This window comes from Loxodonta africana, chromosome 12, assembly GCF_030014295.1.
Source record: "Loxodonta africana isolate mLoxAfr1 chromosome 12, mLoxAfr1.hap2, whole genome shotgun sequence".
Taxonomy (NCBI): Eukaryota; Metazoa; Chordata; class Mammalia; order Proboscidea; family Elephantidae; genus Loxodonta; species Loxodonta africana.
The window spans coordinates 104942951-104970650 of record NC_087353.1 but is presented as its reverse complement, the minus strand read 5'-3'; the positions used below and the strand labels follow the sequence as shown (position 1 = coordinate 104970650).

Sequence of the window (27700 nt, the reverse complement as noted above, 5' to 3'; positions counted from 1 at the left end):
TTTCCAAGCCAAGCACACAAAGATCAGTAATTACACATTTAACCTAAGTACTTTTTCTTAAAATAATGTAATTCTTTCTGAAAAACGTTAACAACCGCAGGTATGCCTGTGTAATCACTTCTTTGTTCCCTGCTGCCTCTGGGAGCACAGTTGACAAGAACTCCATCCCCAAATGTACACATCCTGACTGTCGCCAAGGTTGTTTCAGTTCAGAAATGTATCCTCTGGGAGTCAAGATGTAGTGTTATTCTAAGTACTTTTTCAGAACAACAGGACTTTATAGAGGGCATGCTGGCTCTGGGTGAGGGACACCTGCGAGGGCCTGTGCGCACAAAGCCCCTGAGGAAGAGGCAGCGTCTCCGCGAGGCGCTCTCACAGTCCACAGCGGGCTTCAGTGAACACCAGGCTACAGCAGACACTGTGCAGCTGGAGCTCTGAGGAGGCTCCGCAGGCACTGAGACACTGCCCGTGGCCAGAACGTACCCAAGGCGGAATTTCACTCGAAGTCTGCAGAGTCTGAAGGCATCTGCACAGAGGGGTCAGCGTATAGAAACCCCAGTGCATCACTGGCCATTAAAAAAAAAGAGACGCAAATCAAAACCACGATGAGATTCCACCTCACCCCTACAAAAATGGCACTGATTTAAAAAAAAGAGAGAGAACAACAAATGCTGGGAGGGGTACGGGGAGATGGGAACTCTTATCCACTGCTGGTGGAATTGTAAAATGGTACAACTGCTATGGAAAACGGTATGGTACTTCCTCAAAAAGCCAGAAATAGAAATACCATAGGATCTAGCAATTCCACTCCTAGGAATACATCCTAGAGAAATAAGAGCCATCACACTAATAGACATATACACACTCATGCTCACTGCAGCAGTGCTCACGGTAGCAGAAGATGGACGCAACCGAAGTGTCCATCAACAGATGAATGGATAAACAAATCGTGGTACTTACATAGAATGGAATACTACTCAACAATAAAGAAAAATGAGTCACAAAACATAACATGGATGAATCTGGAGGACATTATGCTGAGTGAAATAAATCAAGCCTAAAAGGACAAATACTGTATGATCCCACTTTCATAAAAAGACAAAAATAGGTATATATACAGAAATCAATGTCCTTTGGTAGTTACCAGGGACAGGAGGGGGATAGAGGGGGAACCACTCTCTAGACAGTTGACACCTGTCAGTTGTGGTGATGGGAAAGGAAACACTGCATGTGGGTGAAGTGAGCACAACTTAACAAGGGAAATGACGACACTAAGAAACACACAAGAATAAGGGGCATTACTGGTAAATGCTGTGTCATGAATTGAACTGTGTTCCCCCAAAATGTGCATATCAACTTGGTTAAGCCATGATTCCCAGTATTCTGTGGTTGTCCTCCATTTTCTAACTGTAATTTTATGTTAAAGAGAATTAGGGTGGGATTATACCACCACCCTTACCCAGGTCACATCTCTGATTCAGCCTAAAGGGAGTTTCCCTGGGGTGTGGCCTGCACCACCTTTTATCTCTCAAGAGACAAAAAGGGAGGCAAGTAGAGAGTGGGGGACCTCATACCACCAAGAAAGCAGCACCGGGAACAGAGCATGTCCTTTAGACCCAGGGTTCCTGCACAGAGAAGCTCCTAGTCTAGGGGAAAATTGATGAGAAAGACCTTCCTCCAGAGCCGACAGAGACAGAAAGCCTTCCCCTGGAGCTGACACCCTGAATTAGGGCTTTGAGCCAACTTTACTATGAGAAAATAAACTCTTTGTTAAAACCATCCACTTGTGGTATTTCTGTTACAGCAGCACTAGACGACTAAGACATGCTGTAACATATACAATTTGGCAACAGCAGTTATAACCAAAAAATACGTGAGCGGTTACACAGGTAGATACTTCTGCATGCGTGAGTACAGAAAGGTTATGTCTGTATATACATGAGCATATGTCAGGGTACCTGTAGGCACAGCAATATACATGTCTGTGTGTGCTACACACATATTCATATGCATAATAAAGAACATGGGGGGCACAGTCACGAATACCTCCCAGACATCACCAAACACCTCACAGGATTGGTTTACTGGGTTTGAAGGTCAGGACCACAGTTTCATAGACATCTCAGTCAACTGGTACAACACAGCCTATAAAGACTTTGTTTTACATCTTAGGTTGGTAAGTAGCGTCTGGGGTCTTATAAGCTTGTGAGCAGCCCTCTAAGATACAACTACTGGTTGGAAAAAAGAAAGAAGGAAACCAAAGACTCAAGAAACTAGTCTACAGGGCCAACCGCCTACACAGATCACAGCCTCACCTATCCTGAGACCCAAAGAACTAGATGCTGCCTGGCAATCATCATCAACCGTTCTGACCAGGGCCACAAGAGATGGTCCCAGGTGGAGCGGGACAAAATTGTAAAACAAAACTCAATTTCTTCAAAAAAGGCCAGACTTAGATTTACTAGACCAGCAGAGGCTAGATGAACCCCCAAGACTACTGCCCTGAGATACTCTTTAAACTTTGTACCGAAACTACTCCCAGAGGTCACCTTTCAGCTAAATAACAGATTGACTCATAAAATAAACATTATCATCTGTGAGTCTTGCGCTTCTTTTAATTCAAACAACAACAAAAATCATCTATGAGACCAAACAGTCAACATTTACTCTAAAGCAAAGATGAGAATGTGGGGCGGCGGCGAGGGGGAGGTGAACAGGGAAGCTGGGTTAAGGGAAGCAGAACTAGAACAGAAATAATGAGAATGTGGACACAACGTGGAAAATGTAACCATGTCACTGAATAATACGTATCAGAAATAGCTAAATGGGAATCTAATTTGCTATGTAAATTTTCACCAAAAACTCAGTAAAATATTAAAAAAAAAAACCCAGTGGAGGGAGGATCGGGACCAGTTTAAGGAATCACACTGGACAGTGGACAGTGTGTATCAGAAGAGTGAGGGTGCGAGGAGGCGGACGAGTGAGTGAGGAGGCGAGGGGGACGGTAGAGGAGGGAGGAGGAAAGAGGGGTAGGAATGCTGGAGTGAACTGGGGCTCTACACGTACTGGGGAGCCACAGATGGTGTGTGGGCAGGGGAGGGACATGGGCAGACCCCAGTTGTCAAAGAGCAGTTCTAATAGTGGGGTGAACTGAGATGGGAACCCCTAACCAGAAAGGAGACTGGTCACAAGGGATACCCTTGGGCTGGGCAGGGTGGGAGGGCATGGTCCAGGGCAAAGCCATGACAACAGAAATACTCACTGGTCGCTGCCTTTAGATTTTATGAAAAAAGTTTCTTGGTAAAAGCGTATGGAGCAAATTCAGAGAGACAGAAAGACGCGATGCAGGGCTGGGCGGGGACAGCGGGGAGTAACTGCTGACAGTCTGAGCTTCTGCAGGGGGTGATGAAAACACCCTGGAGGTTGATAATGGTGCAAGTTGGGCCACACTGTGAAAATACTGAATGAAATGTACGCTGGAGAACGGTTAGGATGGCAAACTTCCTGCTGCATGGATTTGTTGGTGTGTGTGCAGAGTAGCATTGCCCCATAGGGTTTTCAAGGCTGTGACCTCTCAGAAGCAGAGCACCAGGCCTGTGCCCCCCGGTGCCAAGAGGTGGGCTCCAACCGCCAACCTTGTAGTTGAGAGCACCTAACTGTTTGTGTCACCCAGAGGGCCTTCGATGTATTTTATCACAATAAAATTTAAAAACAAAACAAGCAGAAGTAAAAAACAAAAACCTTACAGAGCTACCTAATGCTGTAGGAAAATTTCAAAGTTCAGATTTTGCAGGAAGCAGCCAACACTGGACAAACTGCCAGTCTTCCCTGCACTGCCCACCTTCGCAGCTTTTCTCAAGGATGGCGGAAGGGTCTGCGAGCCGTACAAGGGTCAAAAGAATGACAGCTGGTGCCCAAAAGGACACTGGTTCTGTGTGTGTTGGGGGGGGCCGGGAGCCACGAAATCGCATGACCACTGCCCATGCCACACTTTAAAAGCCTGTGTATCTGGTAGGAGTTGTCGTCCGCTCCCTGTTTAACTTGCATGGTGACAATGAGGTGACTGTCATGAAGGTGACTGTCATGAATTTCTTGGCTCTTATCTCCACCTCTTTTACCTTTTAGTATTTCCCAGCAACAGAGGGGGCAAGCTGGACAGGAACTAGCTAGGAGAAGGTAAGGGCGAAATATTTCAGAACACACGAAATAAGATTATCTAATAGACAAACTCAAGTAAAATGCACCAGGAAATATAGAGATTCACGTTTGCCCAAGAGCATATGGGACCAGGCTAAACAGAATCTGATTTTAAAACTGTTTATTCTAAATGGCAGTATGCTAGATGCTAGGCAAAAATACACAAAATCTTTATTACTCTCCACCTGTTTTTTGATGGGTGGTAAATAAAACTTTCCATCACACACAGCTTTTGGAGAAGAAAATGACTATAAAGCAGCGTTACCTTGTAAATTACACTGATAGTAATTAGCATCTTCTGATTCTTTCTTGACTGACACCGCTGCTGCCTTCAGGGAAATTCCTGGGGATGCAGGGGAAACCATAAAATGATATGTCAGGTCAAACGCACCAACAGAAACACCACCAGCTGACAGAACCTCCAGGTCTGTTCTGATTACAGATCAGCAGAAGAGCTTGTAGTTCACTGGCTTTGAACAACTTTGGTTTATCAACACAGCCACGCGCTACCTAACATCCATTCGGGCAACGTCTGACCGTGTGTATGTCCGTGGTCCCATCAGGTTATAAGAGAACTCAGAAATCCCGATCGACGAGTGGGATGTACCAGACATAACCAGATGTAGCGAACGCAACAGCTCTCTGGGCAGCACAGGGGTCTTGTGTCTTCTGGGCACAAAGCGATAGCGCAGCCAGGTATAACGGTGCCGCAAACTGCTGAGGGCAGGTATTTGCCTCAGAAAACAATACGGTGTTCACACACTGTCCAAATCACATAACGTCCTACTTCACAGAACATACTGTGGACGTTGTAGAGAAGGAAAGAAGGGAGGAAGGACAGGGAGAAACAGAGGAAGGGAGAGAGAGGGAGGGTTCCAGTTCCCAGGCCTGGTCCCAGATTTGGGAATCTTTCCCTCCCGAGATGGCTGAATGTACACATGCATTTACCTGAAATACTGTAACGTGTTCTTCTGTAATGAAATGAAATGAAATGATTTCAAAGCCTGGGGAAACTACCTCAGTAAAACCAAAAGCTCCCGAAAGGGAAGAGTGAAGGCTGCGAAAATAAGCCATGGGTTTCTCCCATCGCAGGACATGTGCCCCTGTGCAACGTGGCTTTCCCGCAAACCCTCTTCTGGGGGTGGTGTCTACTTCCCCACCCTTGGAAGCTGGGCCTGGCCCTGTGACTTGCTTTGGTCAACGGGACGTCAGCTAATGGGATGGAGGCGGGAGCTTGAAGGATGCTGGCTGCTTTTGGAAGCTCATCGCCATGGGAATAGGCCTGGGCCAGCCTCCCAGAGGATGAGGCCACAAGGGGAGTGAGCCCGCAGGACGGCCACGCAGCCCAGCCAAGCTGGCCCAGACCACCCACAGGATTGTGAAAAAGCATCATTGTTATAAGCCCTTAAATTTGGGGTTTTGGGTTTTTATACACTGGAGCGCTGGCAGTGCAGTGGTTAGAGCTACAACTGCTAACCAAAAGGTTGGCAGTTTGAATCCACCAGCCACTCCTTGGAAACCCTATGGGGTAGTTCCACTCTGTCCTATAGGGTCGCTATGAGTCGGAATCGACTTGACGGCAATGGGTATGGGGTTTTATACAGCAACAGATAACTGATAAAAACTTTACATATAATTTATCCATTAATGTTAATAGCGTTAAGGATTGAATTATGTCCCCCCAAAATATGTGTTGTAAATCCTAATCTCTATACCTGTGGTATAAAAAAAGTGGTTAAAATTCCATTTGGAAATGGGTGTCTTTATTACGTTAAGGAGGAAGGGTTAGTGTAGGGTGTATTTTGAGTCAATTTACTTTGAGATAAAGAAGAGATTAAACACGCAAGCTGAGCAGAGATGGAGAGAGAGATGCCAAGCCACATCAAGATTGCCCAGGAGCAGAAGCTAAAAAGAGGCAAGGACCTTCCTCTAGGGCCGACACAGAGAGAGAGAGCCTTCCCCTGGAGCTGGCACTCTGAACGCAGACTTCTAACCTCCTCAACTGTGAGAAAATAAATGTTTGTTTAAGCCACCCACTTGTGGTATTTCTGTCATAGTAGCACTAAGTAACTAAGATAAATAGTAAAAGCAAAAATCGTGGCGTAGTTCGGGATTCACCGTGAGCACTAATTCACAAGTTCTCAGGCGTCTCCTGAAACTTCTCACAGCTCTGTGGCGTGAGGACAGTGTGTAAAAGGGTAGCTGCCAAAAGGAAAAATTCGGCATAAGAACTGAGGGACAGAATGGACACGGCTGATGGCCATACTCATGAAATAAAGATTAAGTAGAGGAAATTGCTTAGAATTATGGGACAAGAAGGTAATCTCATGAAAAAGATGAGTGGAAAATTGACAGAGAGGCCTATTACGCATAAAAGAGACAAATGTTATCCATGTGCTTGTCTACAAACGACCTGAAAGAACTCTCACCAGACGGCTGCACCGTTGCCCCCCCAGTGCACAGGGCCTGGGTGTGCAGGCAGAGTCTGGGTGGACTTTTGAGAGGAGAGAGTGAAAGGCAAAGGCCATCTCACTCATCACCACCTGGACCTCTAGTCTGGAGTTTTTTTAATTTCAAGCATGTGTAACTTTTATACTATTCCATGACACCCACTTTGGAAAGTCACCCAATGGGAAGCGTAGCTTTGTCCACACTGAGACACATCTCCTAAGAGAGCCCTCAACAAAGGAGGCCTATTTTACGGGGGGATAAGAAACACCCGCCCCAACAGCTGGTGAGGAAAGGGGAAGCCGTGGGTCTGTGGGGTCCACAAACGGCCCCCCGAGAGACTCATAACTCCTCACACCACCTCACTGGCTTCCCAGTTACTCAGAAGAGCCTGCAGCTTGGGGGTTTTACATTCTCTTGTGACTACCCAAGACACAGGCAGGATATACTTGAGTCTTGAAAAGCCTTTGGGGCTAAAATTAAACTGGTAAGAGTTTAAGGCAGGCATGTCTGTGGACAAGATGAAGATCCTACAGCTAAACTCTACACAGCTGCAATTCTTGGCTTGCTTCTTCCCATTACCTGGTGCTGGTTTTACTCAGAACCACGGAAAAACGAACAGGCGCCATTTTTTCAAGACTCTGTCATTTGAGATGGCGCTTCCATGCGGACATGCTAACAGGTGGGTGTGAGGGACACAAGGAGGGTCCCTTGGGGATGACAGAGGAGGAGTGTCGGACTCATCTGTGGGAAAGAGACCAACTCAAAAAAGCATCCATGTTCTAGGGCAGCATGGCAGGTGTGAAAGCCCCCCCCCCCCCGCCCCGCCAGACTAGTCTGCTCCACGCCCCCTGCTCCCCCCGCCAGGAGACCAATCTGCTCCACGCCCCCTGCTCCCCCCGCCAGGAGACCAGTCTGCTCCATGCCCCCTGCTCCCCCCCTCCCCAGGAGACTAGTCTGCTCCACGCCCCCTGCTCCCCCCCTCCCCAGGAGACCAGTCTGCTCCACGCCCCCTGCTCCCCCCACCAGGGGACCAGTCGGCTCCACGCCCCCGGCTCCCCCCGCCAGGAGACCAGTCTGCTCCACATCCCCGGCTCCCCCGACAGGAGACTAGTCTGCTCCACGCCCCCTGCTCCCCCCGCCAGGAGACCAGTCTGCTCCACGCCCCCTGCTCCCCCCCCCCAGGAGACTAGTCTGCTCCACGCCCCCTGCTCCCCCTGCCAGGAGGCCAGTCTGCTCCACGCCCCCTGCTCCCCCCCTCCCCAGGAGACTAGTCTGCTCCACGCCCCCTGCTCCCCCCGCCAGGAGACCCGTCTGCTCCACGCCCCCTGCTCCCCCCGCCAGGAGGCCAGTCTGCTCCACGCCCCCTGCTCCCCCCACCAGGGGACCAGTCGGCTCCACGCCCCCGGCTCCCCCCGCCAGGAGACCAGTCTGCTCCACATCCCCGGCTCCCCCGACAGGAGACTAGTCTGCTCCACGCCCCCTGCTCCCCCCCCCTCCCCAGGAGACTAGTCTGCTCCACGCCCCCTGCTCCCCCCGCCAGGAGGCCAGTCTGCTCCACGCCCCCTGCTCCCCCCCTCCCCAGGAGACTAGTCTGCTCCACGCCCCCTGCTCCCCCCGCCAGGAGACCAGTCTGCTCCACGCCCCCTGCTCCCCCCGCCAGGGGACCAGTCTGCTCCACGCCCCCGGCTCCCCTCCTGCGGGTCCTCCTAAGGCCTCCGGGCCAAGGGGTTCCAGAGGCAGAAGGGCAAACGTGAAGCCGCTCCAGAAGGGGGGCAGGAATCATGTCTCGACTGATTTAGGGAAGCTGGTGGTCAGCCTTCCGTTTCACTCTCACTTAAGTTGCTATTTTCCCTTTTTCCATTTCTTTTTCCCTTAACACTAATATTGTTCTTTCAGATACTCATGGATTTAATTTTAACTATATTTTGAACTGTGTATTTCATATTTCTAGGTTGCTTTGAGTCCCTAGGTGTTGCAAACAGTTAACGCGTTCAGCTGCTAACCAAAAAGGTTGGAGATTCGAATGCCCCCAGAGGCACCTCAGAAGAAAGGCCTGGCAGTGTATTTTTGAAAAACCAGTCACTGAAAACCCTATGCAACATAGTTCTTCTGCACCACACATGGGTTGCCATCAGCAGGAAGCAACTTGACAGCAATTGGTTGCCAGTTTTTCATAAGCATGATTAAATTCTAGTTTTACCTTCTTACAGCCAGTTTGTATTCATTTTTATCTTTTTGAGTTTCAGTTTTTTATGTACTTATTTAAAATTTTCCAACCTTTCATTTTTAATGCTTTTAATATTTTCTCATCCCTTGGTTGAACATTTGGCTCTTTAAATTTTTTTTCTACTCTTAACCTTTTAGTATCTTTGCTCTAATTAACGCCATTTTTCTTTTTTTGTGGAGTGGGGACAGGCAGGGATGGAGGCCAGCTACCCTCACCCACGAGGAGGGACTCCCCACAATAGGTTTTCATAATAATGTACACATACTGTAGGACTTCAAGAAATAACAGAAAACTGTAAGGAAGCCATAAAATAAGACATAGCTAAAAATGAAAATCCTGCTGTATCAGTAAATCAAGTTAAAATTCCAAATGAGCATATAAGACTTTTTACTCATTTCTCACTCAGGTCCTAATTTAAACATGATTAAAGTAATATTTCTTCCACAAATGTATCTACCTGGTAACATCTTAACTAACAAAAACCAGCTGCTGCCGAGTCGACTTCGACTCATGGCGACCCCACGTGGATCAGAGTGGAGCTGTGCTCCACGGGGTTTTCAGTGGTTGACTTTTCAGAAGTCAATCGTCAGGCATTTCTTCCAAGGCACCTCTGGGTAGACTCGAACCTCCAACCTTGTGGTTAGAAGCTAAGTGTGTCAACCGTTTGCACCACCTGGAGACTCCAATATCTTAGTACCTAGTGTTTCCTGAATTAGAAGGTTCTTTTCTAGGTATTTGAGTAAAATATAATTTTCCGCTAGCAAGGCCCCAGTTGAGGTGTCTTAGTCCCCATTCTTTTAGTAAAACAAAAGGGTCAAATGATAGCCTACCAAATACATGATTCTAAAAGTATCAGTACATACCAGACATTTCCATGGGCTCAGTTTTCACTCTGATGGGGCCACAACTGAAAGGAGAAGGGAACCCAGGTCACGATGGGCAGGTGAGAGCAACTACACGCACCAGACACGCTGCGTTCAAAGGCCTGGCTGCCCAGGCCGTCAAATTCCTCCTCAGAACTGCCTCAGCGTTAACATGAGCTGTCTGAATGATCTGTTCCAAAATTAAAGTTGTTTATCGGACATGGTTTTGTAACTCTGAACACCCTTTTGAATAAAGAACACGGAACACAAGAAGGAAGAGTAGTGTACTAGCCCTTCATGTTGCTCTTGAAATGGTACAGGGCACCAGGCCGCCTTTTCATAGTCTACAAACTAACTCTCTCTGTTGGCCGTGGATTTGATTCTTCAGTGCCACTGGACGTGTGCTTTACCTTTCGCCCGGCGATTTGGCTGCTCTTTCAGCATCTGTTACAGTCACGTGACTACCTGTGCAGGAATAAAGACATACACGAGTTTCCTTTAGCACCTGGCAACAGGACTAACATTCCAAAGGCCTATGAACTGAATGCACATACCGAGAAAACAGGCTCCTGGCTCTAGGTCACTGTGGAAGAGTAGTGGGAAAGACACCAGTCTCCATGCTGGGAGGCAGGATGGGGAGTGGGGCGAAGAGCAGACTGGGACGAGAAGGCGTGGGTGTGGATCCTAGCCTTGCTACTAAACCTGCCCTTGCCTCAGCTTCCTCATCTGAAAATGGTGGTTGTGTGAGGATTAATTAACACAGGCCAAGCGCTCAGCACAGTGCCTGTTGTGTATGTAGCAGGCACTCGCTAAGTGTCGGCTGCCACTATTATCACTATCATTATTGTTATTATTCTACAAGAAGACACAAAGGATCGGGAATGACAATCACTGGGTCACCTGCCACACCCCTCCTCTAACCCCCTCTCCACTGTGTGCTAAAGCACTGGGGATACTCAGTTGCCCAGGAGTGAGCTCAGCCTGAGATAAGCCCGTGGCGCAGAAGCACGGAGCCCTGGTGTGGTGTCATCCCCATGTCTGGTCGTGCTCCTTGTGAACCATGCCAGCCCCACGCTTGAGCCATCTCGTCACTCCAAATGCACGGGCTCACTGTGACACCTGCTTGTGCCCCAGTCTCTCACGAACAGCTACGAACCAAGGTTTCCAACCACATTCCAGAGCAATAATTCCAGAAAGTTAAGAAGTGGGCACAGGCAGACCTCTAAATGCATCTGGTAAAAGTACTTTTTTGTCCCTTCATCATAATCGGAGCCCTGGTGGCACGGTGGTTAAAAGCTCGGCTACTAATCAAAAGGTCGGCAGTTTGACTCTACCAGCCACTCCTTGGCAACCCTATGGGGCAGTTCTACTGTGTCCCATAGGGTCACTGTGAGTTGGAATCGACTAAGTGGCAATGAGTTTGGTTTGTTTTTTTTTCATCATAACTAAAAGAGATGGTGAGGCGGTTCTGGGTTTTACTTTTTTTCCTAAAGCTTTCAACACTGGTGGCTCACCCACGGCCTCTTCCACACGGCCTCACACCTGGAGTGGGCTTCCCAGGAGAACCAGCCTGCTGAGACCCTGCTTATCACAGAGGCCACTCCTCCTGGAAGCCCTTCTCACCAATTCTGACCCCTCCCCTGGGGACTCTGGGCACTTCCTCAGCCATCCCGAGAGCACCATAGGCCACCCCAGTTCTGTGCGTGTCCCAGAAGCACGGTACTGGAACACATCCCAGATCCCCGACCAAGCCCAACAACGCCTGGCCTGTGGCTGGCAGTTTTTGGCCAGAAGGTGACTCCCAGCATCCACGCGCTCCTGTGGACAAGGGCAAGGTGGGCGTCACCATCCCCCACAGAGGACACAAAGGCCATTGGCATCCATGGTGTCTGCCCTGGACTACATGTTCCCTACAGACGTCATGACCCCCCACCCTGGAATGTCAGGGGTTGTCTTCTCAATGAGGAGAATGCAAAGAATAAAAAGCTTTAGAATGTACCAAAGCTTGCATTTTAATTAAGGGGAGCAGAACTGGTTTAGCAACTAAGTGCGGCCACCATGTAGATGTCTCACTTACCTCGCTGATCCGCTGGGTCCAGGAAAGGTCTGTAAGAAAAGCAGTACTGTTATCCAACATGAAGACTGAAAAAGATAATATTAAACATCCGAATCCACCCTGTGTTGCTGTGATGCTGGAAGCTCTGTCACTGGCATTTCAAACACCAGCAGGGTCACCCATGGTGCACAGGTTTCACTGGAGCTTCCAGACTAAGACAGACTAGAAAGAAAGGCCTGGTGATCCGCTTCCAAAATCAGCCAGTGGCAGCCCTGTGGATCACAGCAGAACACTGTCTGACTTGCTTGCTTTGGACGTGTCATCAGGAGGGATGAATTACTAGAGGAAGATGTCACGTTTGGTGAACCAGAGGGCCATCGCGGGTGATGGAGACCCTTGATCAGACAGACTGGACTTGAACGTGCTGGTGACTGTGAGGCTGACGCAGGCCTGGGAACATTTTGTTCTGTTGTACGTGAGACTGTCATGACTTGGAGTCAACTCAACGGCAGCTATCTATCTATCTAAATACCTGAATAGCCAATTTCTAAATTTAACAGGATGTAGTTAAGAAACTAATTAAAATTAAGCTGCCAGTCTGTCTTTAAATGAACTGTTATGAGGGGACTGAACATGCCACCTGTTTATGATGAAAGAAATCCCTGCTTTGTTCTCCAAAATCCGTTTCAGGGTTGCAAGGTCATAATTCTCAGGGTGTTTAAAGGCGATTCCTTCCGGAAGCCCCTGCACGACCATGGCTGACTGGTGTCTCAGCATCTTCTCATAGGGAACAGGTATCATCGCTGTTGTGCCTAAGGCTTTGCCTAGAAGAAGAGGCAAACTGTCTTTAAGTGGTGTGAGCATTAAACTCTACCAGTCAGCTTAACTAAATGTATAAAAAAAACAGTGGTGACATTTGGCTCCGAGGATACATTGAAAACTTAAATTTCTTATTCCTCTATAGCCAAAGTTAATAAAAATCCTAACCAAAGGGTCAAAATAGAAAATTAATACATTGTTTCATTTTAAAACATTCACAAAAAGGGGAAAGTAATAGGTTCTTTCCCCCATTCTCTTGTAGGTTGTATAGTTTGAGGCATCGCCCCGGCACACCCAAAACTGCAGAAGAGCCCCCCCCACTGATCACTTAGGCTGCAGTCAAAAGAGGGTGGGCATCTCCACCCAAGCTTAATGGCCACTGCATCATACTGCACAGGTTAGGGCAACAGTCCTGTGGAAAAAGTTATGAAGTCCACGTGGCCTCAAGCCACATGTGGTGTCATGTCAGCCTGTCTCTGTGCACTGGCTGACAAGGCCTGAGGTGCTGCAGCCCCATTTCTCACAGAAAAGTGTAGCCTGAGACCCAAGATACCCTCTGCTGGGGGTCCCCAAAGTCAAATGCTCACGGGGACCTGCAGGTCACATACATGTGGCAAGCTGTCCAGGAATGGTGCAGTAAGCACTAAGATGCTAAGGTGCTTATACTGTAATTAAATATAACACCTGTACAGTTACTTAGTTCTCTAGCTTTTACAAGTAAAGTGGAGGTCAGTGAAAGCCAGGGAAACCCTCAATGAAATACGGACGGACGCGATAGCCACAACAATGGACTGAAACAGACCAGCGACCATGAAGATGGTACAGGACTGGGCCATGTCTCGTTCTGTTATACGTAAGATGGCTACCAGTCGGAACTGACTCAAGGGCAACAAACAACAACGAAGACAGCTCTTAAAAACACTTGGCTCTGTGTAGGTAAGAGCACTGTGTAGGTATTTTTTTTTTTAATTCCTTTCTGAATTCCTGTGGAAAAGCACAGGCCGGCAGACCGATGAGGGGCAGGGTTGGATGGCGACTGAACCAACAAGGGACATCTTCAGTAACTCCACTGGCCTTGGTGTGAGGCTCCCTAAAATGCAGGCAGGGGATGATGTCCAATCAATCTGGAAGACCTGATGGATTGGACGAACTCAACCTGCCTTCTGGGAGAGCGTTAATCTGGTACCTAAGAGCTGGATGTCCACTTTATGAGAATGTGGGTTTTAAAATATCAGAAACATTTTAAATAACTATTTTCACCAGGAAAGCCATCCACAACACTGTCCTGCCCTCGCTCAGCTCTTTAGAGAATCAGGGTCTAAGGTGCACGGTACCGTAACAAAAGCAGAAATAGTCCTCGACTGCTTTTCGGAGGATTTCTGTCTCCCCCGAGACGGCCTGCGGCCTGTTCTCGGCGCCCAGAGGCTTCACCTCCTGCAGCCCTCCAGCAAGGCCTGTGAAGGGATGATCGGCACAAAGTCAGTATCCGCCCATTTGTACCGGACACCTCCTCCAATCTACGTTTCTGCTACTGAAAGGAAAAAGAAAAAAAGGAATATACATGAAACAAGATCTTTTAATTAAAAAGAAAACAAGGTTTATTTGCGATGACCAGGATGATATGAGATGGTGATCACCCCTGGAATAAATCTATTGATAAAGAACTACAAAGAATTCAACACACAGGGAAATATTAGAAGTTTGTTGCTGTTGAGAGCGCACACAGCAGAACACACACCAATTCAGTAACTTCTCCGTGTACAATTCAGTGACACTGATGACACTGTCACGGAGCTGTACAACCCCTTCGCCCCCTTTTTGGAATCATTCCTCCGCCATTAAAATAAACCCATTGTCCTTAAGCCTCTTACCTAACTTCTGAGTTGCTGTTGTCAGTTTGATCCCACACAGACAGCTCTTAAAAGAGCACAAAGCTCAAGGCAGACGTTCTTTACTAATGAAGCTAATCTGTCATTTGGTTTAAGGAAGACCTCAGGGGATATTTTTGGTTTAAGGTTTAAAGATTACCTCAGGGCAGTAGTTTTGGCAGTTCAGGAAATACCGGAAGTTTTAAACGAAATTATTTTATAACAAAATCTTATTAGCTATCCAGCTGAAAATAATTGCATAGGAAGACGATCACCACTGCGCACATTCAAGTCCCTCCCCTGCCATCGACAGCTACTCCGAAAGTTCAGAAACTGACTGTATTAATCAGAAATCACACAGTCATTTGACCAGGAAAAGTTTCATACAGATAAACCTGTGGGAGCCAGAACTTGAGAGGGCTGCCTTGTTTCTCTGGGTCTCACAAGTTTTCCGCCTTCGACAGGGAGCAGTCTCACTTTTCTGTCACTCTCTATTAAGAATCCTACCTCATAAACACCCCGAAGTGTTTCTTTCACATTTTATAGGACTAGAAAAGAAGCTAACCCATTTTTTATAATTTGCATGTTTATTCAAATTATGTGCAGATATGTGCATATATTATTCAAACAAAGATATGGGTAAAGTTCACTTTCTAATAAAAACACCTAACATCAACTGTTTAGTTTGTTTTGGTTTTCAACAAAATTATTGAAACAAATTTCTAGGTCTGTAGCCTTATCAAAAACTCTTGGTCTCCTTTAACTTCCAAATTCCTTCAAAGCCTTCACAGAGCTGACGCCTGTGTTTGACTTCAAGGCTCAGGTTCTTCTAACAGTAGGTTGACACCATCTTTAGGTCGTGAGTCTACAATTTCTTGCAGGTTGATGGCGTCCATTTCTGTGACAATTTCTTTGTCGATACCAATAGAAGAGGCAGCACTGACCCTATTTCCTGAAACGCCACCATAAACGTCACTTATTGCGCCCTGAATCTGCATGATGCCATCAGGCTCCATAACGGTTTCCTTTTGTACACCAAAAAAAAGGATGCTTTGATTTTGTTTTTTCATGCTATTGCTGAGTTTATCTAAAAACTCTTCGTAAATTCCTCCCATCGGCCAAGCCTTTTCATTCCATTTCCATTCTACCGAACGCTAATTAATTTTGATATTCTCGAAACACCATGGCTTCTGGCTCTTTCCCATTACCCATGGTTTTTCAAATGTCCCAACCCCAAACATGGTCAAGAGGACAGTAAGCCATTTTTTTGAAAACCGACCCTGTGAGCATTTTGCCCCCTTCATTTTCAGGGTCTTATTAGGCTTTGCCCTGTAAAATAGAGAAGTCTCATCAGTGTTTGCAATGTCTCTAGGATCATACCCTCTTACCGTCTTTTAATTTTGTGAACCAGTTTTGAACACCTTTGTCAACCTCGTTTCTGACTTCCCACAAGCTACACTGTAAATGATTTCATGTTTTTTGTTTTTGCAGCTCTGAAGCTACCTGTTAGATGCTGAGAATCCAACAACTTTTAAAACTGTCTCCGTTTCCCTCCCCTTTGCTTGCAGGATAGGTCCTGAAATGGGAACGTTTTTGGCAGAGGCTTGAAGAAGCCACTCAAAAACAGATCTGTTGGGTTTTGCATAATTTCCATCCCCTCCCTTCCTGACATATACATTGGTGCTGCTCGTTTCTCTTCCAATTGTTTTATCCTTTTCTTTCATAATTGAATACATTTGCGTTTTGCTGCCCTTGAAATTAATTACAGCTTCCCTGATGGTCTTTTCTTCTTCAGTTATGATTTTGACAATGTCAAATTTTTTCTTTCAGAGATAAATTTCTTACTCTCTTGTCCATGGCTGTGAAGGAATAAGCTTTTTTTAAAAAAGGAAATAAGTTCTTATAAAAATTAAGGAATTTATGATCTTATTTTCTCAAACAAAATGAAAACTATCAACATCATTATATGACAGTCAGCACACTTCAGTAAAATATTTAAGAAACAAACTGCATGAGAAGAACATCTTTGCTTTTGTACAAACATTGAATGTGCCAAGTGAGGAAATGCTTCTCTGTTTTGTGCGCAAGACACTTTGAAGGAAAGAATTTCAAGGAAATGAAGGAGTGGGTTTTGAAAACTGTAATAACATGTATCAAAACTACAAATAGTTAAAGCAAAAACTAAAAATTATGGATAAGAGTAAAATATCTCAAGAGAAGAAAAAAAAAGTGTGCTAGATTTTAATGAAAATGAAGGAATTTATTAGTATCTCTTACCTTCTTCCAAACTAATGGATATTGTTCTTTGCTGGAAAAAAGTTACAGGCAAAAATGGGAAGACTAGAGGTAGTCAGAGAACAGTGGCGATGGGCAGTGCACACTCACGCGCTAACAGCGCGAAGGAAGAGGAAGGCTGAGCCCTCCTCTCTGACTCCTGTGCTTCCTGCAACTACTTCTGGCTTCAGCATCTGCTCTTCCTCATATTCGGGCTCCAGTACCAACCGCATCTCGCAGGTTACGGCTTTCAGGGAATATTTATCACGCTGAAGTAATTGTTTTAGTGGAAAATCTTTGAATTTTCCTTCTCTGACAGGTTTCCCCCTTACAGGGGTTCCGGCTTTCGTAGGTTTTACTGTTAAAGACTCACTCACTACCTGGTAACAAGGGCTCAACTACTAACGGGGACTCTAACAAACTAAAAGGAGCAGCCACTACTGTCAGGGCTGAGGCAGAGCACCCACGGAGGAACAAATCTCAAGAGGAAGCTCCTCACCCCAGGGCTGAGACCCAGACTTCTCTGGAGAGGATGCGGCCACAGGCTATGGGATGGCCGAGGAGTCTCCTGAGGTGCCCCAAGCTGGGGCTGGCAATCCAGTGCTGGCCCTCTGGGGTGCCAGTGGAAATCACTGGCAAGCTGCCCACTGGGTGGCTATCGCAAGAAAACTGTCCCCTGGGGGGCTGGTGGAACTGTCTGGAAGCCATCTAGGAGGAGGCTGCCAACAGAACTTGCTGGGGACTGCTCACTCCCTGGGGCACTGGCGGAAATCCCTGGGAAACTGCCTTTGGGTACGGTGTTGCTGGAATTCACTCAGAAGCCTCCTTCTAGGACTTCTGTGAGATTTGCTGGGAAGCCGGCTGGGGTACCGGTGGACAAAGACTGTTTGAAGCCACCTGTGGTAGGGATGTGGTAGGGTGTCACTGAAATTCACTGGAGTTGAGTGCCACTGGGTATCCCGGATGCCGTTGGTCATCGTGGGCCACAGCACAAGTAGGAGAGCCCAACAGAACCAGGAGAAAATGCCCCTTCTTCCTCCAGTGTCCCTCCTGAGCCCTCTTGTGACAAAGGCAAGCACTGTGCCAGCTGCCAAAGGAGAAATGTTTAGAGGCTCCAATCTCACAAAGCAGGGGTGAGATGGTATCTCACTGTAGTTTTGATTTGCATCTCTCTAATGGCTAATGACTACAACGATGGGCTCAAGCATAGCAACAATTGTGAGGATGGCACAGGGCTGGGTAGTGTTTTGTTCTGTTGTACATAGGGTCACTATGAGTCAGAAGAGACTCGACGGCATCTAACAATAACAAATGGCTAATGAACATGACCATTTTTTCATGTATTTGTTGGCTACCTGGATGTCCTCTTTGGAAGTGTCTGATCATGTTGTTTGTCCATTTTTTGATGAGATTATTTGTCTTCCTGTTGAATTGTTGAAGTTTTCCATATATTTTAGAGATTAGACCCTTATCCGATACGTAGTTGTCAAAGATTTTTTCTCAGTCTGTAGGTTTTCATTTTACTCTCTTGCTAAAGTCATTTGATGAGCTTAAGTATTTAATTTTTAGGAGGTCCCAGTTATCTAATTTATCTTCTGTCATTTGAGTATTTTTAGTTTTGTTTGATAGGCTATGCTGAAAATTAGGTCCCCTAGTTTTGACTGTATGTTATCTTCCAGGAACTTAATAGTTCTAGCTTTAAGATTCAGGTCTTCAGTCCATGTTGAGTTAGTTTTTGTACACGATGTGAGGTATGGATTCTCATTCATTTTTCTCTATGTGAATATCGAGTTTTGTCAGCACCCTTTGTTAAAGAGACTGTTTCTTCCCCATTGATAAATGTGCTTTTGATGCAATTACGCAATAATTTTTCCTTCCCTCCAAAACAATTTCTAAGGAAATAAACATCACATATTCAAGAATCACACCCAGCATTCCAGTCCCAGAAATGGCAGAGAAAATCGTTTCTGCCAGTAACAATGATTGGCAATGGACAAAATATTAAAATCAGCTATTTGAAGGCAACAGAGAATAACCCAAAACAGACAGACACTGGAGGGAATGCTGTGCTTGAAAGGAGGGATGCATGCATCCCAGGTGACATCTACATTTGACTGTCTTTTTCCCTGTAGGGACTTCTCAGTTCCTGTGGTAGACGGGGGAATAGAGCTCAGCCATAAAGCACAGTCTTAGTGAAGTGAGGAAGCCTATGTCAGAGGTGGGAACCGACAGAGTGGCTGGAAATTGAGGTGGGAAGTCCTAGAAAAGAATGAGCCACAGAGGTGGGAGCCCAAATGTTGTGTTGTTAGCCGCTGTTGAGTTGGCCCCGGTCTCATGGTGACTCATGCACAACAGAACAAAATGCTGCCCTTGTGACTCACAGGATTTTCACTGGCTGATTTTTAGAAGGAGATCACCAGGCCTTTCTTCCTAGTCCATCTTAGTCTGTAAACTCCCCTGAGACCTGTTCCGCATCAGAGCAACACACAAGCCTGGGTGGTGGCTGGCCATGATACGCACTGGCTGGGAATCAAAACCAGGTCTCCCGCATGGAAGGTGAGAATTCTACCACTGAACCACCGCTGCCTCCAGGGAGCCCTAATACCATCATATAAATTTCCCTCTAATTCTTAACCTACCTTGAAACTGTGCAAGCACAGGGTGAGACACTAAAGAAAAGCAACATTTGGAAGCTAAAGAGCTGAGCAGGGTTTCAACAGTCGTGTGATGCTGGGAAGAACAAGTTTGGAATTCAAGTTCTGCCAAATCAAAGAATCTTGTTAAACATCTCATGAACCCCCAAAGGGGCACGCCTTAGCAGTAAAGCAGTAAAGACCACATCCCAAGACTAAGGGTGATACCCTAGGATAAAAGGCAAAATCAACTTCGACTGGTCTTAACAAGATATACCATGTAATGCACAAGAAAGCTGATGTGGCTTTGTGACAAAGTAGGCTTCAAGATCAGGAGCATAACTAGACCAAAGGAGAATATTTTATAAGGAAAAAAGGGTCAATTTACTAGGAAGACATTACAGTTCTAAATGCGTATGTATCTAATAACGAAGCTTCAACATATATGAAGCAAAAATACTAACTAAAAGGAGGAGGAGACAAATATACAGTACAGTTAGAGATTTTAATACTCTTCTATCAGTAGCTGATGGGATAAGCAGAAAGGGTACAGATGAACTGAATAACGTCATCGCAAACCATGTGCTAAGCCCACTGCCATGGGCTAAACCCACTGCCATGTGCTAAGCCATAAAATATCAACAAACTGAGAAGGACTGAAATCATATGGAGTGTGGTTTTAGACTACAAGAGGATCAGAGCAGAAAGAAATAATAGCAAATCCCCAAAGATTCAGAAATTAAAACAACATGCTTCAAAGTAACACATGGGTCAAAAAAGAAATTACCTGGGATATTAGATGACACAGTGAACTAAAAGATAATGAAAGCACAACATACCAAAATCTGTAGGACACAGCTAAAGCAGAGCCTAGAGGGAAAATTACAACCTTAAATGAATGTAATAGAAAGGAAATAAAGTCAGTGACCTAAGTTACCAAATCAAGAAGCTAGAATAGAAAGGCAATTAAACTGAAAGAAAATATAAGGAAAGTAATAAAGATAAGAGTGGAAATAAATGACAAAGAAAACAGATAAACAACAGAAAATCAACCAAGCCACAAGTTAGTTCACCGGAAATAAAAATGAAATGGGTGAATCCCTTGAGAGATTCATCAAGGAAAAGAAGCACAAATTATCAACACCAGAAACAAAAACAGAGAGAGGAATACAGATCCTACAAACAGACATTAAAATAATAAAGGGAATATTATAAAGCACTTTATTCCAACAATGTCGACAACTTCAATGAAATAAACAAATCCTTGAAAAATAAAGTTTACTGAAACGGACAGAAGAAATAGAAAATACAAAGAGCTTTATATCTGAAAAGTTAGCATGCAACTATGCAACTTAAAATAGTACATCTGTTATTAAATTTCAAAAAGGAGTCCTGGCAGCGGAGTAGTTAAGCACTAGGCTGCTAACCACAACGTCATCGGTTCAAACCCACCAACTCTGAGAGAAAGATGTGGTGATCTGCTCCCGTAAAGATCACATCCTTGGAAACCCTATTAGGCAGTTCTACTCTGTCCTATAGGGTTGCTATGAGTCTGAATTGACTCGTTGGCAATAACCTAGAACAATAGGATTAATTAAATTTCAAGGATTACCAATCCAATTGGCAGCTTTATCCAACTGACATAATGATTTGAAACTACCCTTCTTGTTCATCGAGTACTCACTGTACTATTTAAAGATTGCTTCATTTTTAAATATATCGTCTAGATAGTGGCGACCCTAATTTTGGATAGATACACTATCTTGGAGAGCATTTATAGATATATGTATACATATAAATGGGAAACCCTGGTGGCATAGTGGTTAAGAGCTAACCAAAAGGCCAGCAGTTGGAATCCCCAAGGCGCTCCTTGGAAACCGTATGGGCAGTTCTCCTCTGTCCTCTAGGGGCGCTATGAGTTGGAATCCACTCGATGGCACACAACAACATGCATCCTCATGCCCTCTGACAAACCTTTTAGGTTTTTTTTTTCCTTTCCTGGTTCCAGGAAATAGTCAATTGCTAAATCAACACTTGGTAGAAAAGCCGCAGTGGTAGGGCTAATCACCACAGACATGTAGGTTTTATGCTCAAGAGCAATCTCCTTCACTGTGTCCATGGTCACTTACGCTCACTAATGCTGCCTTTTGGACTCTCATAACATACACTGACATACTGAAGGCTCTGAAGTCCCACAGTAAAAAAAAAAAAAAAAGGTTTAACTGCATAATGGTTAACACAGGGTAACACTTGTTTCTTCACATACCTAACAAGCCCTAAAAGGGTTTTTTCCTTTCCTCTGGGAAGAACTAAAAAAAGAGTACTTTCTAAAATGTCAGTTTATTTTAGGAATTAAAGACAATTTTCCCTCTGTCCTTCAGATGTATTCCACAAAACCAGAGTCCAGCTGGGACAGATACTAATACAGTGACCATTTTTCTTGGACTCATCAGAGTGAAGTTGTTATTTATTTTGTCCGTCTAGTCAAAGGAGATACATCAAGACTGTTTGGGGGATAATGCTCATGATATCTTAGAAGAAAATACTACATACACCTTGCCCTCAAACATTTCGATTTAAGATTTATGAAATGCAAAGAATAAAATTATTAACACCTACAGTATTTTGCAAAATCTTTCTGAAAATCTGTCCTGGCATTGACGAAGGCGCGTCCTTTCTCGGTTCCAACGACAAACAGGTCTGTTTCGTACATTGCGATGCAGGCCACTTCAGCCTTGGACTTGGCCAGTTCTTTACACTGGAATAGAGAGAAAAATGATACAATATGTACAAGGGCAGACCCAGATTTTGTGGGGCCTGCAGGGCCTGCTTTAAGAATACAAAATTTGATACAAAAGGAATATTTATTTAAAGTGAGAAAAATCACACACAAAAAAAACCCAAAGATAAATTTATCAAGCATATATAAATACCAAAAAACCTAGAGAACATAAGATTTTTATTAACTCCCATATATTTCTCTCCAACATGCCTTTTTTTCCTACATTGTTGGCTATGGACTCTTTGATCACCTCTTCATTTGACGACAATCTTGTAACATCATTTTCTTTGGAGAGAATACAAAGATTATTTAGTATTTTCTTTAGCATGGCTGACCGATGGTAAGCAAAGAGACAGACAGCTGCCATCGAGTTAACTCACGTCATGGTGACCTACATACAACAGAACGAAATGTTGCCTTGTACTGCGTCATCCTCACAATCGTCGGCATACTCGAGTTCACCATTGTGGCAATTACGCCAATTCATCTCACCAAGGGTCTCCCTTGTTTTTGCTGTCCCTCCATTTCACCAAACATAATGTCCTCCTCCAGCGATTGGTCCTTTCTGGTGACTTGTCCAAAGGAATTGAGTTGGACAACGTTCTGTTGCGATCCATAGGTTTTCACAGGCTGATTTTCAGAAGTCCATCACATGCCTTTCTCCCTCGTCTCTCTTAGTCTGGAAGCGCCACTGAAGCCTGTCCACCATGGGTGACCCTGCTGGTATTTCAAATACCATGGCATAGCTTCCAGCATCACAACCACCTTTTTGATGGTAAAAACAAACAAAAAAAATCAACCTGTTGCCATCAAGTCGATTCTGACTCATAGTGACTGTCATGGAATGAATTATGTCCCCCCAAAAATGTGTGTATCAGTTTGGCTGGGCCATGATTCCCAGGATTGTGTGGTTGTCCTCCATTTTGTGATTGCAATTTTATGTTAAGAGGATTAAGGTGGGATTGTAACACTACCCTTACTCAGGTCACTTCCCTGAGCCAAGGTAAAGGGGGTTTCCCTGGGGTGTGGCCTGCATCACCTTTTCTCTCTCAAAAACTAAAAGGAAAAGGAAGCAAGCACAGAATTGGGGACCTCATACCACCAAGAAAGCAGCACCAGGAGCAGAGCTCATCCTTTGGACCTGGGGTCCCTGCACCTGAGAAGCTCCTCGACCAGGGGAAGATTGAGGACAAGGACCTTCCTCCAGAGCTGACAGAGACAGAAAGCCTTCCCCTGGAGCCAACGCCCTGAATTTGGACTTGTAACCTACCAGATTATGAGAAAATAAATTTCTCTTTGTTAAAAGCCACCCACTTGTGGTATTTCTGTTATAGCAGCACTAGACAACTAAGACAATGACCCTATAGGACAGAGTATAACTGCCCCATAGGGTTTCCAAGGCTGTCATCTTTATGCATGCAGACTGCCACATCTTTCTCCCGGCAGCTGCCGGTGGGTTCAAACTGCCAAACTTTTGGTTAGCAGCTGCGCACTTAACCACTGCGCTACCAGAGCCCCTAATGGCCCCCCAAAGTTGTCCAAATCCTAATCTCCAGAATCTATGAGTATGTTACCTTCTACGGCAAAAGGGATTCTCAAACATGATTAATTAAGGATCTTTAGATGAGGAGATTATCCTGCATTATCTGGGTGGGTTCCATGAAATCCTTATAGTCTTACAAAGAAAAGAGGGAGGCAGAGAAGGAGACGTGACAGTGGATAAGAGCTCAGCAGTGCCCCTGCTGAAAGGGCCATGAGCCAAGGGATGTGGGCAGCCTCTAGAAGCTGGAAAGACAAGGCCCGGATGTTCCCCCAGGGCCTCCAGAAGAAACTCAGCCCTGATGAGATAGCCCTTGAGTTTAGCCCCATAACAACACCCATTTTCTGACTTGTGACCTACAGAAAACCCATTGCTGTCAAGTTGATTCCGACTCATAGATACCCTATAGGACAGCGTAGAACTGCCCCACAGTTTCCAAGGAACATCTGGTGGGTTCAAACTACCAACCTTTTAGTTAGCAGCCGAGCTCTTAACCACTGTGCCACCAGGGTTCCCTGACCTATAGAACTGGAAGATAATAAATTTGTGTTGTTTTACGCCACTAAGTTTGTGGTAATTTGTAGTTAAAAAAATACATATATAAGTATACATTGTATTGTAGTAGTGCTACCTGAAGTCCTCTAACTTCAGGGGGTTGAGAGAGTCACAAAGCTGATTCCTATGAGGTAGAGGTCAGACACACCTCCTCTCTCCAACCTTTTTACCAATTCTGCCACAAGCTGTCCCTGCCACAGCACTCTACTTCTCTTGTGAGTTTGATAATTCATTGTAAGGGCCACACAGAACTCACAGGCCACGCTTACGGTTAAGTGTTTTATTAAGGAAGTAACAGGGTACAACTAGGGATCAGGATCAACAGGCTACAGCTCAGGACCAGGATCAGGAAGCATGTAGGCAAAGTCTGGAAGTCTTCCCTGAAATGAAGAGCACATCCCTCCCTTCTTCAGTGCAGGACAGCTCTCTCAGCTCCTCTCTGCCCTACAAGCAAGCAGGACTTCTCCTTGCTGGGCACGTCCCCTCTTGGCCATAAAGCCCTCCTCTCAGCCCCCTCAGGACAGGCTTTTTGGCCATGCATACCCCCTCTGTCTTAGTCACCTAGTGCTGCTGTGACAGAAATACCACAAGTGGATGGCTTTAGCAAAGAGAAATTTATTTTCTCGTAGTCTAGTAGGCTCGAAGTCCAAATTCAGAGCATCAGCTCCAGGGGAAGGCTTTGTCTCTTCTGTTAGTCCTGGAGGAAGGTTCTTCTCCTCAATCTTCCCCTGGACTAGGAGCTTCCTGGCACAGGAACCCTGGGTCCAAAAGATGCACTCTGCTTCTGGCACTGCTTTCTTGGTGGTATGAGGTCCTCAACTCTCTGCTTGCTTCCCTTTCCTTCTATGTCTTATAAGATAAAAGGTGGTGCAGACCACATCCCAGGAAAACTCCTTTTACGTTGGATCAGAAATGTGACCTGGATAAGGGTGTTACAATTCCACCCTAATCCTCTTTAACATAAAATTACAATCACAAAATGGAGGACGACCACACAATACTGGGGACTCATGGCCCAGTCAAATTGATTCAGACTTTTTTGGGGGGACATAATTCAATCCATGACACCTTCTCAGCCTCGAAAGCCTGTCCGCCTTCGGCCTCCCTGCCGTCAGCCTCTCCACTGCTAACTGCCCAGCTCACAGCCAGTGCAGCAGCTGTGTTCAGCTCTCTTAGCTACATTCCTAACAGCAGGTTTCTGACATCACCACTGACTCTGTTCCTTCCGGGCCTGCCACCACCAACTCTGCTCCAGGGCTCCTTCCGGGCCTGCCACCACCGGCTCTGCTCCAGAGCTCCTTCCGGGCCTGCCACCACCGGCTCTGCTCCAGAGCTCCTTCCGGGCCTGTCACCACCGGCTCTGCTCCAGGGCTCCTTCCGGGCCTGTCACCACCGGCTCTGCTGCAGGGCTCCTTCCGGGCCTGTCACCACCGGCTCTGCTCCAGGGCTCCTTCCGGGCCTCTCACCACCGGCTCTGCTCCAGGGCTCCTTCCGGGCCTGTCACCACCGGCTCTGATCCAGGGCTCCTTCCGGGCCTGTCACCACCGGCTCTGCTCCAGGGCTCCTTCCGGGCCTGTCACCACCGGCTCTGCTCCAGGGCTCCTTCCGGGTCTGTCACCACCGGCTCTGCTCCAGGGCTCCTTCCGGGCCTGTCACCACCGGCTCTGATCCAGGGCTCCTTCCGGGCCTCTCACCACCGACTCTGCTCCAGGGCTCCTTCCGGGCCTGTCACCACCGACTCTGCTCCAGGGCTCCTTCCGGGCCTGTCACCACCGGCTCTGCTCCAGGGCTCCTTCCGGGCCTGCCACCACCGGCTCTGCTCCAGGGCTCCTTCCGGGCCTGTCACCACCGGCTCTGATCCAGGGCTCCTTCCGGGCCTGTCACCACCGACTCTGCTCCAGGGCTCCTTCCGGGCCTCTCACCACCGGCTCTGATCCAGGGCTCCTTCCGGGCCTGTCACCACCGACTCTGCTCCAGGGCTCCTTCCGGGCCTCTCACCACCGACTCTGCTCCAGGGCTCCTTCCGGGCCTCTCACCACCGACTCTGCTCCAGGGCTCCTTCCGGGCCTCTCACCACCGACTCTGCTCCAGGGCTCCTTCCGGGCCTCTCACCACCGACTCTGCTGCAGGGCTCCTTCCGGGCCTCTCACCACCGGCTCTGCTCCAGGGCTCCTTCCGGGTCTCTCACCACCGACTCTGCTCCAGGGCTCCTTCCGGGCCTCTCACCACCGACTCTGCTCCAGGGCTCCTTCCGGGCCTGTCACCACCGGCTCTGCTCCAGGGCTCCTTCCGGGCCTCTCACCACCAACTCTGCTGCTGGGCTCCTTCCGGGCCTCTCACCACCGGCTCTGCTCCAGGGCTTCTTCCGGGCCTCTCACCACCGGCTCTCATCCAGGGCTCCTTCTGGGCCTGCCACCACCAACTGCTGCTGGGCTCCTTCCGGGCCTGCCACCACCGGCTCTGTTCCAGGGCTCCTTCTGGGCCTGCCACCATCGGCTCTGCTCCAAGGCTCCTTCCGGGCCTCTCACCACCGGCTCTGCTCCAGGGCTTCTTCCGGGCCTCTCACCACCGGCTCTCATCCAGGGCTCCTTCTGGGCCTGCCACCACCAACTGCTGCTGGGCTCCTTCTGGGCCTGCCACCACCGGCTCTGTTCCAGGGCTCCTTCTGGGCCTGCCACCATCGGCTCTGCTCCAAGGCTCCTTCTGGGCCTCTCACCACCGGCTCTGATCCAGGGCTCCTTTCGGGCCTCTCACCACCAGCTCTGCTGCAGGAGACCATCCTCAGTGTTACAGCTCTTTTAGGAGGTTCCTTGCCTCCTCTCTCTTTGCTACTTCACTCTTCCTGCTCCTCTTACCTTTTCCCCTCTTTCCTTCCTTCTGAAACCTCTGTGGGGTTGGCTGCATACATAAGCAAACTCCTTGTCAATTTCAAGGTATGGTCCTCCCAGCAGAGCCATGAACTGACCACTCCCCTTGATGGACCATAGTCACTTCATTTGTATATTCTACAGTCACTTCATTTGCATAATCTAATGTATATTGACCAATCCCTGTAAGGTGCATAAAATAGACCAATCACAGGGCAGGCTGCAGGCCAGGGCCAGACAAAGAGTATCAAACCATCAAGTTGTTTACAGCTTACCCAGAAAATGTTAATCAACCTGGACAAAAGCAACAAACCCTCTGGGGTAGAAAACTAGGGCAAAGGTAACTCCTTAGGGCTTAGGAGGAAAAAATCATTCAAACTATTTTTCCAAAGAACCAAGGCAAAAGGAAGTAAATGAACTCATTTCAATATATGTGCATACATACATAAACACACACACACACATATACAAACACATATAAAACCAAAAAACCAACCCACTGTTGGTGAGTTGACATTAAGATTGCGTGTCAATCTGGCTGCGCCTGGATTCTCAGTGGTTTGGAAGT

General features: G+C 46.8%; 1 protein-coding gene across 6 annotated transcripts in view; it reads right to left on the bottom strand.

Annotated features, from left to right (window-relative positions):
* The window catches only part of LOC100666198 (general transcription factor II-I repeat domain-containing protein 2-like), a 75264-nt gene that overhangs the window by 23863 nt on the left and 23701 nt on the right, over positions 1 to 27700 (bottom strand). For 4 of the 6 annotated variants that reach the window (XM_064296094.1, XM_064296090.1, XM_003416549.4 and 1 more), the window contains exons 3-9: positions 22008 to 22146; positions 13948 to 14067; positions 12435 to 12618; positions 11816 to 11844; positions 10149 to 10203; positions 9739 to 9782; positions 4463 to 4540 (exon numbers count right to left, since the gene is read on the bottom strand). In XM_064296094.1, coding sequence (XP_064152164.1) covers positions 4463 to 4540; positions 9739 to 9782; positions 10149 to 10203; positions 11816 to 11844; positions 12435 to 12618; positions 13948 to 14067; positions 22008 to 22146 — 649 coding nt within the window. Of the gene's footprint in view, positions 1 to 4462; positions 4541 to 9738; positions 9783 to 10148; positions 10204 to 11815; positions 11845 to 12434; positions 12619 to 13947; positions 14145 to 22007; positions 22147 to 27700 lie in introns of those variants that run through there. The other 2 variants (XM_064296093.1, XM_064296092.1) reach the window with 2 other exon arrangements.